A 14,522-nucleotide genomic window follows, 5' to 3' on the forward strand; every position below is an offset into this window, starting at 1 on the left:
TCTTCTACCCTAAGCCATCAATGTACTAGAGAAGGAGTCTGGCAAGCACTAGAAATTCTTTTTTTTTTTTTTTAAGATTTATTTATTTTTATTGGAAAGGTGGATATACAGAGAGGAGGAAAGATAGAGAGAAAGATCTTCCATCCGATGGTCAACTCCCCAAGCGGTCGCAAAGGCCAGAGCTGAGCCAATCTAAAGCCAGGAGCCAGGAGCTCTTCTGGGTCTCCCATGCAGATGCAGGGTCCCAAGGCTTTGGGCCGTCCTTGACTGCTTTCCCAGGCCACAAGCAGGGAGCTGGATGGGAAGCGGGGCCACCGGGATTAGCATCAACACCCATATGGGATCCCAGCACATTCAAGGCGAGGACTTTAACCACTATGCTTATTGTGCCAGGCCCTGTACTAGAAATTCTAATGCACATTTTCCCCTCTGACCAGAAGATCTGTAACTCAGGGCTGAGGAGTGCATTCATACTGCTAATTTTTCTCCATCTGTCTTCCTGCCACCAGGTGGTAGGTACAGATGCAATCACAAGAAGCGAGTGGCAAAGTGCACAAATTAAAAACCTCATTTTCTGACTAAAAGACCATGAAATTGAACTCCAAGGAAGCACAAGGGGTGGGACAGATTGTAGAGCAGGAAGTGAAGTTATGGATAGCTGCTTAGACCGCCAGGCCAAGCATACTTTGGTCTGATCCTGACAATAGGCAAAGACTCTGAGAACAGAACTAAGGGCAGGCCCACTGCCACGTTCCAGTCTACTGACTGACAAGGCTGGAAAAGTCCAAACAGCAATGTCCAGTCCTCGAAAAACAGGCAGAAACAGTCACAGTCCACAGAAGGTACAGCAGAACTTGAGACATGACCCTAACCAGGTTAACTGCCTTAAAAAAAAATCAGTGTTCTCTTTTTATGCCTAAAATAGGGATTAGGGTTTTACAGAGGAATATTCAAAATTTCCAGGTTACAATGCAAAATTATGTGGCATATGAAAAATCAGGAAATTTTCAACTCATAAAACTGTCAAAACCCTGAAGTGATATATACAAGAGAATTTTCAAAACTCTTAAAATAGGGCCTGGCGCAATGGCGTGTTGGTTAAGGTCCTCGCCTTGCACACCCAGGATCTCATATGGGCGCGGGTTCTGGTCCCAGCAGCCCCGCTTCCCATCCAGCTCCCTGCCTGTGGCCCGGGAAAGCAGTCGAGGACGGCCCAAAGCTTTGGGACCCTGCACCCATGTGGGAGACCCGGAGGAGGCTCCTGGCTTTCGATCAGCATAGCATCGGTCATTGCGCTCACTTGAGGAGTGAATCATCGGACGGAAGATCTTCCTCTCTGTCTCTCCTCTCTGTATATTGGCCTTTCCAATAAAAAATAAAATAAATCTTAAAAAAAATCTTAAAATAGTTATCTAACCGGGCCCGGCGTGGTGGCACAAGTGGTTAAGGTCCTCGCCTTGCACGCCCGGGATCCTCGCCAGCAAGCGTCGCTGGTGTTCTTGTTTATGTGGGCCAATCTTACTGGTGTTAGGTGGTACCTCATTGATGTTTGAATTTGGATTTCCCTTATTGCTAGGGAGCTGGAACATTTTTTCATATGTTTGTTTGCCATTTGGACTTGTTCCTTTGTGAAATATTTGCCCATTTCCCGTGCCCATTTCTTGAGTGGTTTGTTTGTTTTGGTTTTTTGGTTGTTTTGAAGTTCTTTGTATATCCTGGAAATTAGCCCCCTATCGCCTATATTCTACCGCAAAAGTATAAACCCAACAGTGTAAACTTTTAGGGAAGAATCAATCCTGCACAATGATTACAGTAAAGAAATGGTACATAACAAAATTCACCTTGATCACTCCCTCAAATTAAAGCTTCCCCTCACTTGAATTTAAATATTCACTTCACATCTGAACTTGGAAAACTTGGGACAACTGTTAGTACTAAATGTTTTCAAAAGTATAGTTAGCTAACCAAAGAGCCATTAAACGTTAACACAGCCTTATAAATATATTTCTTTGCATTCAGTTAAAATAGATACAAATGTATGATTTTTTAAAAACAGCATTCTCAAGCATTTAAGTAGAATAAACAAATGAACTATACAGCAGAACCAATAAAGTTGTTGGCACAAAGATAAAGATCACTCATTAGATAATAATGGATGATGACACATGATGATGCTTGTAGCTGATGAGTGCTCAGCTGAACCCCTCCCTCTAGGTCCCGTACCTTCCTGCTTTCCAGAGATCACTTCTGCCTGAGACTGAGAAAAGAGGAAGTCAAACTCCAGCGGTAAATCTCTCACTAGGTCACCCAAGATAGCCAACTGCTTCCTGCAAGAAAGAACAGACAGTACAAAGATTATTCATAAGCTCTTCTCACAAACTGCCTCAATTAGTCATTTCACTTAGCCTTGCAATGACATCATTGTTCATCTGCCTCATCCATTTGTTGAGCCCTGCTTCTTTCTAATATCTCTTCTGATTTCAAGGGTTTAAATACCCTCCCAAGCACAGCCTCCCATATAAAAGGCAGCGTGGTAGTAGTGGTAACTTTCCTCTTAACATCATTCAGGCCTGGCACTGAGGAGTAACAAGTTGAGCCTCTGCCTGCAATGCCAGCATTTCAAACAGGCACCAGTTCAAGTCCTGACTACTTCCAATCCAGCCCTCTGCTAATGTGCCTGGGAAAGCAGCAGAGGATGGCCCAAGAGTGTAAGCCCCTGCGCCCATTTGGGAGACCTGGAAAAAACTTCTGGCTTTGGCCTGGCCCAGTGCTGGCCACAGCCGCCATCTGGGAAAGGAACCAGCAGATGCAAGATATCTCTCTTCCTCTCTAACTCTGCCTTTCAAATAAACAAAATAAATCTTTTCAAGAAGTGTTATAATACAAATAGTGCTAAACAACGAGACCAGTGCTTGTTAGTCTTTCACTACTGCATATGAAAAAACCACAGGAAATTGCAGCACAGTTTTCACAATCCACAAAGTCGATTTAATTACATTATTCCTAAGTGCTGTGAAAGAAAGATGTTAAAATAAGGAACAAAATATCACCCTGGGATCTGAGCGTAAAACAGAAACAATGTTTTACATCCCTACCCAAGCAGCACTTGTAGTTCCACAAAGTTGTACATAATCTTTCATGTGAACTAAAAATGAACTTTTCAATATCCTTTTCCCTATTTCAAAGGTTGATTTTCTTATTATTTAAGGGCCCATGTGGTGGCATAGCAAGCTAATCCTTGACCTGCTCTGACAGCATGCCTTACAGGCACAGGTTCTCGTCACAGCTGCTCTGCTTCTGAGCCAGCTCCTTGCTAGCGTACCTGAGAAAGCAGTTGCAAGATGGTCCAAGTCCTTGGCATCCTGTACCAACACGGGAGACCTGGAAGAAACTCATGGCTCCCAGCTTTGGACGACCCCAGCACTGGATGTTGAGGCCATTTAGGGAGTGAGACAGCAGATGGAAGATCTTTCTATCTCTCCCTCTCTCTCTGACTTCTAAATCAAACAGATCTTTAGAAACAATAATACAATGAAATGAAATAAATCTTACTGCTTGAAAATCTAAATCAGAATCAAAGTTCAATGGTTATGACAGTATTTCCAATACAGAGATAAAGTTGAAATTTAATATCTACAGGGTTATCTTTCTTTAAAAGTTTTCAAAAAGTTTCCATATTTTCAAAGAAAAAAAGCAAAGGAATAAAGGTAGAACTAATATAAATCAAGGGAAAATGTGAGCTAAAAATGAGATCAACTGCCTTGGACACTTAAAATTACTTACTGCAAGTATTCTACAGCTCACGTCACTGTCAGGATGACTTAAATGAAGGGTTTTAGCACTTGAGCATGAAGAACTATATGTAAGGTAAAAATCGCTTACTATAACATCAAGAATGACTCTGATACGCAAATTAAATTCTGACACTAAGAATTCCCCCAGGGGAGGCCCTGCATGTTAGCCTAAGGGCTAAATCCTCGCCTTGCATGCACCAGGATCCTATATAGGCACTGATTCTAATCCCAGCAGCCCCGCTTCCCATCCAGCTCCCTGCTTGTGGGCTGAGAAAGCAGTGGAGGATGGCCCAAAGCCTTGGGACCCTGCACCCGCATGGGAGACCCAGAAGAGCTTCTGATTCCCGGCTTTAGATTGGCGCAGCTCTGGCCGTTGCAGTCACTTGGGGAGTGAATGAGCAGACAGAAGATCTTTCTCTCTGTCTCTCTCCTCTCTGTATATCTGACTTTGCAATAAAAATAAATAAATCTTTTTTAAAAATATATTACTCATAAATGCTAACAAGCAGTAAAGCATTAAACCTACAACACAGGTTCTCAGAGTGATAATTATTCTTAAATCAACAACTAGCCTGGCCTCAGAGGCAGCAATGATTTTATATGCTCAGAACAGATGCATTCATTATACACAGGGGTGACCTATAAACAAAAGGCAAATTTCTTTTTAAAAAATTCTTAATAAATATGGGCCCAGCATGACAGCCTAGTGGCTAAATCCCCACCTCACATGTGCCAGGATTCCATATGGTCACTGGTTCGTGTCCCAGCTGCTCCAATTCCCTTCCAGCTCCCTGCTTATAGCCTAGGAAAGCAGTAGAAAACGACTCAAAGCCTTGGGACCCACATGGGAGACTCGCATGGGAGACTCGCATGGGAGACCCAGAAGCAGCTCCTGGCTCCTGCCTTTGGATCAGCTTAGCTCTGGCCCACCACCTGGAAAGTGAACTAGCAGATGGAAGATCTTTCTATCTTTCCTTCTCTCTGTCTTTCCAGTAAAAATAAGTAAATCTTTTTAAAATGATTCATAATAAATACTAATATCCAGAGTTTTCATGCCAACAGCTAACATCTTAGAGTTAGAACCTTCTTTGACAAACAGAGGCAATGCTGAGGAGAGCAAGGGGGTGAGGTAATTATCCCCTTTGCTCCTGACCAACAAAAAGGCTGCCAAACCACCAGCCCCACTGGCCATCTGCCTCTCTGGCCCGCAAGTCAGCTTCTGCTCTGGACCCTCTGTCCTTTCCTTGGTTTGTGAGACGCCGGCCCAGTCAGATGGTCTGTCCTCACATTCCTCTTTTGTCATCTAACTCCTGCCAGGGTTCCTATGATGTTGGAATGATCTGAATATTACTTACGTCAGAAATAAAAACTCGAAAGTGTATGTGTATTACATTTAAAATTGTGAAAATAAAATGACTTTTACAGGGCAGGAGGATCATAAGGTGTTTTGCTTTGTTTATTTAAGAATTTTTCCCTTAGTGATATAAGGTTGCAGCTATAATTAAAGTTTGATTTTTTGTTTAAAGATTTATTTTATTTTTATTGGAAAGGCGGATATACAGAGAGGAGAGACAGAGAGGAAGATCTTCCGTCCGATGATTCACTCCCCAAGTGAGCGCAACGGGCCGATGCTATGCTAATTCGAAGCCAGGAGCCTCTTCTGGGTCTCCCACATGGGTGCAGGGTCCCAAAGCTTTGGGCCGTCCTCGACTGCTCTCCTGGGCCACAGGTAGGGAGCTGGATGGGAAGCGGGGCTGCCAGGATTAGAACTGGTGCCCATAGGGGATCCCAGGCGTGCAAGGCGAGAACCTTAACCACTGTGCCATTGCGCTGGGCCCCGGAACTCTACTTTCAATCTAGCTCCCTGCTAATGTCCTGGGAAGGCACTGGAGGAAGGGCCAAGTCCCTGGTTCCCAGGATCCGTGTGGGAGACCCAGAAGATCCTGGCTCCTGGCTTCCCACCATCTCAGCTCTGACCACTGCAGCTGTAAGGGGAGTGAATGAGTAGGTGAAAGATTCTCCCTCTCTCTCTCTCTAACTTTGCCTTCTAAACAAAAATAAATATTTTTTAAACTATTAAAAAAAAAAACAGAATAAAACAATTTTTAAGATTTACTTTATTTTTATTGTAAGTCAGATATACAGAGAGGAGGAGAGACAGAGAGGAAGATCTTCTGTCTGCTCATTCACTCCCCAAGCAGTCACAACAGCCGGTGCTGAGCCAATCTGAAGCCTGGAGCCAGGAACTTCTTCTGGATCTCCCAGGTGGGTTCAGGGTCCCAAGGCTTTGGGCCATCCTCCACTGCTTTCTCAGCCCACAAGCAGGGAGCTGGGTGGGAAGCAGGGAAGCCGGGATTAGAATCAGTGCCCATATGGGATCCTGGCTCATAAAAGGCAAGAACTTTAGCCACTAGGCTACCAAGCCAGGCCTAGAATAAAAATTTTTAAAAGGCCAAAGTAAATAGGGAGATGACTAGAGGATCTCTCTTGTTGACAACTGGCTGTATAAATAACCTGCTTGGCTACCATAAACCAGTAACTGTGTTCCAAACAGAAGGAAAGTAGTCCACAGGAAGAAAGGCTGACACATGTTATCCTGTCCAGCATGTGTGACTTCAATAACACAGAGCCCCACATATATGGTTGAGAGTTTTGTTGTTACTGTTTTAAGGAAAGAAAGAACACATATATTTATCAAGGGATAATTTATAAGCTAAGAAACACAGCACTGGGGGCCACTGTTGTATCATGCTGGGTTAAGTGGCCTCAGTGACAGTGACATCTATGTGAGTGTTGATTTGAGTCCGGGAGGCTCCACTTCTCTTCCAGCTCCCTGCTAACATCCCTGGGGAAGCAGCAGAGGGTGGACCAAGTCCTTGGACCCCTGCCACCCTTGTGAGTGACCAGACACAGTTCTAGGTTTCTGCTTTTGGCCTGGCCCAGCTTCAGCCACTGTAGTAATTCTGAGAGTTAACTAGCAGCTCAGCCCTGCGCCTCACCTCTCCGGGAGCAGCCGCATGCCTGCTGTGCAGAGGATGTAAAGGGGGGTCTCCTTGTGCTTCTTCACTGGCACATGAGCAGCAGCAAAGCTCAGCAGAGGACGCAGGTAATCACTGGCATGTTCTGGGGTGTCAGCCATGGCAGAGATTCCTAAAGTACAACAAAATCATTTTCTGAAAAAGTAGATTACATAAGACTCAGAAAATTTGAGCCCGGCACGATAGCATAGTGGTTAAAGTCCTCGGTCTTGAATGCGCCGGGATCCCATATGGGCGCCGGTTCTAATCCCGGCGGCTCTGCTTCCCATCCAGCTCCCTGCCTGTGGCCTGGGACATCAGTCGAGGACAGCCCAAAGCCTGGGGACCCTGCACCTGCGTGGGAGACCAGGAAAGGCTCCTGGCTCCAGGCTTCGGATTGGCTCAGCTCCAGCCGTTGTGGCCGCCTGAGGAGTGAACCATCGGATGGAAGATCTTCCTCCCTGTCTCCCCTCCTCTCTGTTATCCGCCTTTCCAATAAAAATAAATCTTTTTTAAAAAAAAAAGGACTCAGAAAACTCACCCCCTTGAGATTGAGCATGAGATCTTCAACACTGACTTCTCTGAGAGGACAGGGAGGGCAGTATCTCTCCCCGACCCAGACTCTTAAGAACCAGGGTGGCATCTTTCTCTTTCCTCCTCTGACACCTAGACAAGACTGAAAACAAAACATTCCCACAGTACCTGGCTTGATTTTTTTAACCACTGGTTGGCTGTTCCGGTCTCTCATTTGTTTGATGTCCAGCAAGTCATGGGGGTTCCCATTATGTCTCGGCCAGAAATACACAAAAATCCGGGAGCCACTGCTGCCACAGTCCACAACAAGTCCATAACTCAGGTTTGGATCTTCAGTGTCAGTAGCTTCAAGTTCTCCAACTCGGGCCAAATACCTAAGATAGGCAGGAAGAGAAATCAGTGACCAACAGCCAGGCCTATTGGTAACCTCACTTAGTGGGACCACAAACCCTGATAAAGGTTTGGAGCAATGTTGAGGATATTGACCAAATATGCTGACATATATGAGACAACAGTTGGTTCGCTTTCCTACAAGTCAGTGAAATTAAGTAGCGAAAAAATGAAACAGGCTGCGGTAGCAAATCTTCTACCACTCATTGAAGAGTTTATAGACTTGAATAATTGTTTTGTTGTTGTTATAATAGGTTATAGAGTGGTTATTATACATATTAAATAATTCAGACAATATTAATCATTTCTATTTATCCTCTGAATAAACACACATAAAGAATATTGTGAAATGATTATCATTTAATGTATGTGTCTCAAGAGCAATATTTTAATTGGGTTTCTGGTTTTTGTTCTTTGTACATATGTTGTTAGAATTCCATTAATAAAAATACATTTCATAAGAATGATATTCCTTGCTGCAGTATTTGAGTGTCTTATAGATACAGAAATACTTACAAAATATGTATATTTATAGGATATTGATAATTAAAAACAAATGCCTGTGTATTTACTAACTAGTTTTATTTTCTTTTAGATTTATTTGTTTTATTTGAAAGGGAATTAAATAGAGAGATACATCAAGAGAGAAAAAATCAGAGACAGAGAAAGAGGAAGAGATATATTCCATCCACTTCCCAGATGACCTATTTTGGACTAAGCTAAAGCCAGGAGCCAGGAGCTCTATCCGGATCTCCCACTTGAGTGCAGGGGCCAAGCAGTAAGGCCATCTTCCTCTACTTTCCTAACACATTAGCAGGGAGCTGGATCAGAAGCTGAGCAGCCAGGCCTTAAAGCAGAGCTCATATGGGACACTAGCACTGCAGGCTTAAATCACTCGAACACAATACAATCCCTATTCCCCCAATTTTAAAAATAAACTACCATGGCTGGCATTGTGGAGTAGCAAGCTAAGTTTCCACCTGAGGCATAAGCATCCATATGGGCACTGGCTTGAGTTCTGGCTTTCACTTCCAACCCAGCTCCATGCTGGTAGCTGGGAAGGCAGTGAGGCAAGGGCCCAAGTTCTTGGACCCCTGCACCAATTTGGGAGGCCAGCAGGAGGTTTCTGGTTCCTGGCATCAGATTGGCTCAGCTCTAGAAGCTGCAACTGCATGGGGAGTGAACCAGAAGAAATAATGTTTCTCTCTGTCTCTCATTTTCTCTCTGCAAATCTACCTTCCCCATAAAAATACATAAAACTTTTTAAATAATAATAATAACTATTACATGATTCTAAAAAGTAAGAAAAGGGAGAGTGCTTCTATGCCCTAGAACATTAGTATTTTATATCGGGGTGTTTTTCCTAACCTGTTCCAAGATATCTGGCTGACAGCAGGAAGATGAAGTCAGCAAAGTACCATCAAACAAAGTTCTGAGTCAGCTCCATCCCTTTCTATGCTGTGTGACTTACAGCAAGTTATTCAACTTCTCTTAGGCCGTTTTCTCATCTGTGAAATAAGTAGAAGTAAGAGGGTATACCCTGAGAAAGATGATGGACAGGGTCAGGTGGAAATGTTTTTGTGAGTCTATATTGGAAGTTAGTTGCAGGAAATAAAGCAGGTGGCAGACACCTGTTGCACACTAGACTGTTTACACTCCCACAGATTCCCTTTTGCCACGGTCCTTCCTGTTCTCGTCAAGTGACTGGACTCAACTGGGCTCAGAATCCACCAATCAACTTATCACAGCTCACAGGACAGCTGGACAGAAGTCTGGGTTAAAGGTACAGGTCTCTTGCAAGTAGTGACCTCATGAAGACCACAGATTAAAACAAAAAAGAACGAAAACAAGGTAAGATCATTCCCCCAGTCCAAAGCAACTTTCCATTTCCCATCAAGCAGTCTTTCTTCCTCAACATGCACCACAGAATGTCCTCTGCTCTCATCTCTCTGAGAACCTACCCCTTGCCACGTCTCAGACAATATTCTGATTTCCAGCCCATTGTGCTTCAGGAATAACTGCTTTCTAGTGCACTGGTTCTCAAATCTTCAAGTCTCAGGACCCCTTAAACTCTTATGAAGTGACTGTACCCCAAGGAGCTTTTGAGTACACCGGTAGCATCTACTTAATATTTACTATAGCAGAAAATAAGAACAAAAAATTAAATATTTATTATTAATTTAGAGAAAAAAAGTATATTTATATTTACACATTTTAATGAAAATAATCATAGGTTCTAAAAATAGTCTTATTTGTTTTATAAATCTCTACAGCGTCTAAATCAAAAGAATACATCACTTCTGCAGACTGCAGTAGTCTCCTATTTGCTTCCATAGTCAATCTCTTACAATACATTGTTTAGGCTGAGATGGCTCTGTAAAAATCCAGCTTCGTATACTTGTTGGCAAAGAGGGTCATATGTTAACAGCACTTTGAGATCATTGTGAATACTCTTCTTTAATACTCTACTAAAACTCAGCATGAAGAGGCTTTTCTTTTTTAAGGCTTATTTTACTTGAAAAATCTGAGGGAGAGACAGAGAGATACTCCATCTGCTGATTCACTCCCCAAATGGCAGCGACAGCCAGAGTTGGGCCAGTCTGAAGCTGGAATCCAGGAGCTTCTTCTGGGTCTCCTAAGTGCGTGCAGCAGCCCAAGGCCTTGAGCTGTCCTCTGCTGCTTTCCCAGGCCATTAGCAGGGAGCTGGATCAGAAGTGGAGCAGCCAGGACATAAAAGCGGTGGACTAGCCGACTACACCACTGTGCTGGCCACAGCAAGGGGAGTTTCTTAAAGATAAGCTGCGCTTGAGAGCTAAAATCCCTGGAAGTACATATTTTAGCACTGGCAATAAATAGTAACAGCTGTCTTCCTTCAAATAACAAATTTACTTCGTTCATTTTCAAGAAAGTGCCTATGAAATATCCAAGTCTGAAAACCAGTTTTTCTGGAAGTTACTCTTCAAGCCAAACACAGAGTTCCATGATAAAAGTAACTGTTTATCTCAACTCAATCTCCCAAGTACTTGTCTTTGAGATAACTTCAGTATTTACAGTAATAGCTGCTTCCCATTTGATCACACAGAATGTTCAAAAGATACTCATAAGTGGAGCTGGATCTTATTTCCCACTGCAACTGAGTGAAAAATGAAAAAACCCAAGGTCCCTGTGAAGCATGAGTTATGCTAAGGCACCAGCACTGCTTTTGTGCCACCTGAGCAAACGGCAGCTTGGTGGAAAAGGCAAACAACATCACATCAGTCAAACGTGGGAAGTAACCAAGATGCTCTTCAATGGGTGGGTGGGTAAATAAAACTTGGTGTACTCACATAATGGAACATGATCCAGCCTTAAAAATCAAAGAAACCCCATCACATGTTATAACCTGAATGACCCCCAAAGGCATAACACTTTTACTGAAATAAGCCAGTCATAAACAGACAAATACTGCTCAATTACTCTTCTAAGAGGTAGCTTAAACAGTCAAATTCACAGAAACAGAAGGCAGGATGGAGGTTTGCCTGCAGCGAACTGGGAAGATGAAGTAAAGGAGAGTTGTTTAATGAGTGTAGAATTTCCAGCCTGCAAGATCCGCTCCAGCAAAGCAAATGCTCAAATGCTATGGACCTATATTCTGAAAAATGCTTAAATAAATTTGATGATATGTGTTACTGAACATACTGTTAGCATTGTTATGGAAACAGTTCTTGCTTCACAGATTGCCTGGAAGGAGCTCGGGAATTCCCTATGGGCAGCAAACACTTTGGAAGTCACTGCTCTGATACAACTTATCTCTCCACTAACCCTCTGCCCATCTGCTTTTCTATACATTCTTCAGCTTTCCTGCTCCTCTCACAGTGCTTCCCAGCTTTTACAAAGCTTCCACCTGGGATATGGGACCCGTGTTTGCTGCAGAGGTGCAGATGCCACCTGGGACATCCGCATTACTTATCAGCCCACCTGGTCCAGGTCCCAGCTTCCCTTCCAAACCAGCTTCCTGCCAGGCTAGAACCCCGGGAAGGCAGGCTAAGTACTTGGTTCCTTGCCACCCACAAGGGAGACATGAATGGAGTTTCTGGTTCTGACCTGGCTGTTGTAGGCATCTGAGGAATGAATCAGCAATAAAAGATCTGTAGCCTGCCTCCCTAAATAAATAAATAGATATTTAACAAGTTTAAAGTGCGAGGGCCAGCACTGTGACAGAGTAGGCTGTATGAGTACCTGAGTCCTGGCTGCTCCACTTCAAATCCAGCCCCCTGCTCATGGCCTGTGAGGGTGACGGAGATGGTTCAGGTGCTTGGGTCTCTGTGCCCTTGTGAAAGACCTGCAAACAACCTCCTGGCTCCAGCTCTTCTAGTTACAGCCATTTGGGGAATGAACCAGAAGAGAGCTCTCAATGTCTCTGTCTCTCCCTTCCTCTTTGTAAGTCTGCCTTTCAAATAAATAGATACATTTTAAAAACAAACAAACAAACAAACAAAAAATTAGGAGCGGTGCTCGTGATAAAGCCATCACCAGCAGGACTGGCATCCCATAGGTGTCAGTTTGAGTTCCAGCTGCCCTGCTTCTGATCCAGCTCCCTACTAATGCGCCTGGGAAAAGCAGCAAAGGATGGCCCAAGCTTGCAGGCACCTGCATCTACATGGGAGACCCGGCCTGGTCCAACCCCAGCCATTACAGCCATTTTGAGAATGAACTAGCAGAAGAAAGATCTCTCACTGCCTGTCTCTCTGTGTAATGCTACCTTCCAAATAAATAAATCTTTTTTTAAAAAGAAAATAATTTTAATATATAATATAATATATTCTTATAGTATCCACACTTAAAAGCTCATCCTGTTCTAGACTATGAACTGCTATGCTTCCTGTCAACAGTTGGGTGGGGTTTCAGTGAGCCCCTAACATTTCTTCCACATCTGTTTACTCCACTGCAACTGCTTCTCAAGCGCAGCTGGTGTGCCTAACGCATGCATCAGTCATGCTCATTGATTCAGTGTTTGTGACGGTTCTGAATTCACACAGGACTTTAAATCCCCAAGTCATCAGTTAAGGCGAAGGAGATGGTATCTTGCCAACAGAGTGATTAGTAGGTGTAGATGAGTGGGAGGTCCTTGAAGTAAGTGTTCACAGGTAGGCTGGGCTGTCACAAAAGAAGCGGGTGCAGGACACTGTTGTGGCCTAGAGAGTTGGGCCAACACTCACTTAACAATACTAGCATCCCCTGTCAGAGTGCCAGTTTGAATCCTGGCTGCTCCACTTCCTATCCAGCTTCCCATGAATCCTCCTGGGAATGTAGCAGCAGATGCCCCAAGTATTTGGGCTCCTACCATCCACAAGGGAGACCAGGATGGAGTTCCTGACTCTTGCCTTTGACCTGTTACAGGCATTTGGGGGACCAGATGGCATTTATAGCACACTTCCCAGTCAAGTTTTTGATTAACCAAAATAGGCAACAAAAAGTTTCCATTTTCCTTATTTTGTAAACAAATGAGTAACTGAAGAATAGTTTTTCCCTGTGGGAAGTTAACAGCCTTTCCTTGCACTGGAGCTCTGGCATGCTATAACCTACTCAAGCCTCTTACACTCTCGGCAGTCCAGAAGCTTTCTTCTGCCTAGAATCCCAACATGAATGGTCCTCTCCTGGGCTTCTGTCATTTGTAACATGCGGCCGCCACGTCCCGGTCAATTACTGCACTGCACTGCTGCAGCCTCTGAGTCTGCTGATAATGCACTAACCCAATCTCTAGAGAACCTGAAACCCAAGGGAAAACTTCTATGGCTTTGCAACCCCTCAGATTCACCTTCCCAGGAGAGGTCATAACACATACTCACCCCTGTATCACGAACACATGCACACATCCTCTCTGTGAAGCCCAATTTCCCTCCACTCATCGCTGAGTCAGGGAAAAGACAGTTACCCACAAATTCATCACCCAGGGTAGCAACGGGGGACACTGGCTTTTTCCTTCCATTATTTCGAAAACACGACCACTATCACAGCTGTAACTGACCTAGCTTACAAAATCAACACAAATTACAGCACTGCCGAGTTCATGTGGATACGAGTGATGTGCCAAAAGTCAGTTGGGGTGACTTCTATCCCTATGGGCGACCAGCTCGCTGATGAGTGTCATCACACTCTTCAACTCTTTTGAGACTCAGAACCAAACAAAATGATATTAAAGTAGTTCTGCATGACTGATGACAGCGATACATGCTCAGAAAAGCATTCTGTAAGGTTACTGCTAAATTCCCAGTAAGATTAATCAGAGCAGACAGGAACATTTGTAATTTAGAGTCCTACTTATCAACACTACAGACAACATTAAGGTCTGATAAATAAATAAAGATGACTAAAAGCCTCAATTTCATGAGCTAAATAAAATCTATCAATTTTGTGTAGGAGACCCTTTAAATTCACCTACACAGCTACAAAATTAAGCTAATGCACCCCACCCCACGGCCACCACCATTCCACTCTGCTGTTATCTGCTGTGCTAAGAGAGAACTGTGCTAATTAGCATACAAAATAAAAGCAAACAGGCTTTATGTGATACCCTATCTGCTCAGTAAAATACACAGCCTTTTCAAATATGAACTTAGTGATAGCAAATTTGGTTACTCTGGGCCGCCTCTGATTAATTTGTGAGTCGTAACTGGGTAGTTTCCGATTCTTTGATCCAGACTCCACACTACTGTACTGAACTATGATCTCACTGGGAGATGATGTCTCGTCTTTTCTGTCTCCCTAACCAGATTACAAACTGATTTGAGGAGCCACGTCTCACTCA

General features: G+C 43.7%; 1 protein-coding gene across 3 annotated transcripts in view; it reads right to left on the bottom strand.

Annotated features, from left to right (window-relative positions):
• Positions 1–14,522, bottom strand: part of ENTPD7 (ectonucleoside triphosphate diphosphohydrolase 7) — a 45,390-nt gene that overhangs the window by 23,843 nt on the left and 7,025 nt on the right. For all 3 annotated transcript variants that reach the window (XM_040992321.1, XM_040992320.1, XM_040992322.1), the window contains 3 exons: positions 7,514–7,719; positions 6,794–6,944; positions 2,224–2,327 (listed from right to left, as the gene is read on the bottom strand). In XM_040992321.1, the coding sequence (XP_040848255.1) occupies positions 2,224–2,327; positions 6,794–6,944; positions 7,514–7,719 (461 nt within the window). The remainder of the gene's footprint in view (positions 1–2,223; positions 2,328–6,793; positions 6,945–7,513; positions 7,720–14,522) is intronic.

This window comes from Ochotona curzoniae, unplaced genomic scaffold (genome assembly GCF_017591425.1).
Source record: "Ochotona curzoniae isolate NIBS_2020 unplaced genomic scaffold, NIBS_Ocur_1.0 contig_66, whole genome shotgun sequence".
Taxonomy (NCBI): Eukaryota; Metazoa; Chordata; class Mammalia; order Lagomorpha; family Ochotonidae; genus Ochotona; species Ochotona curzoniae.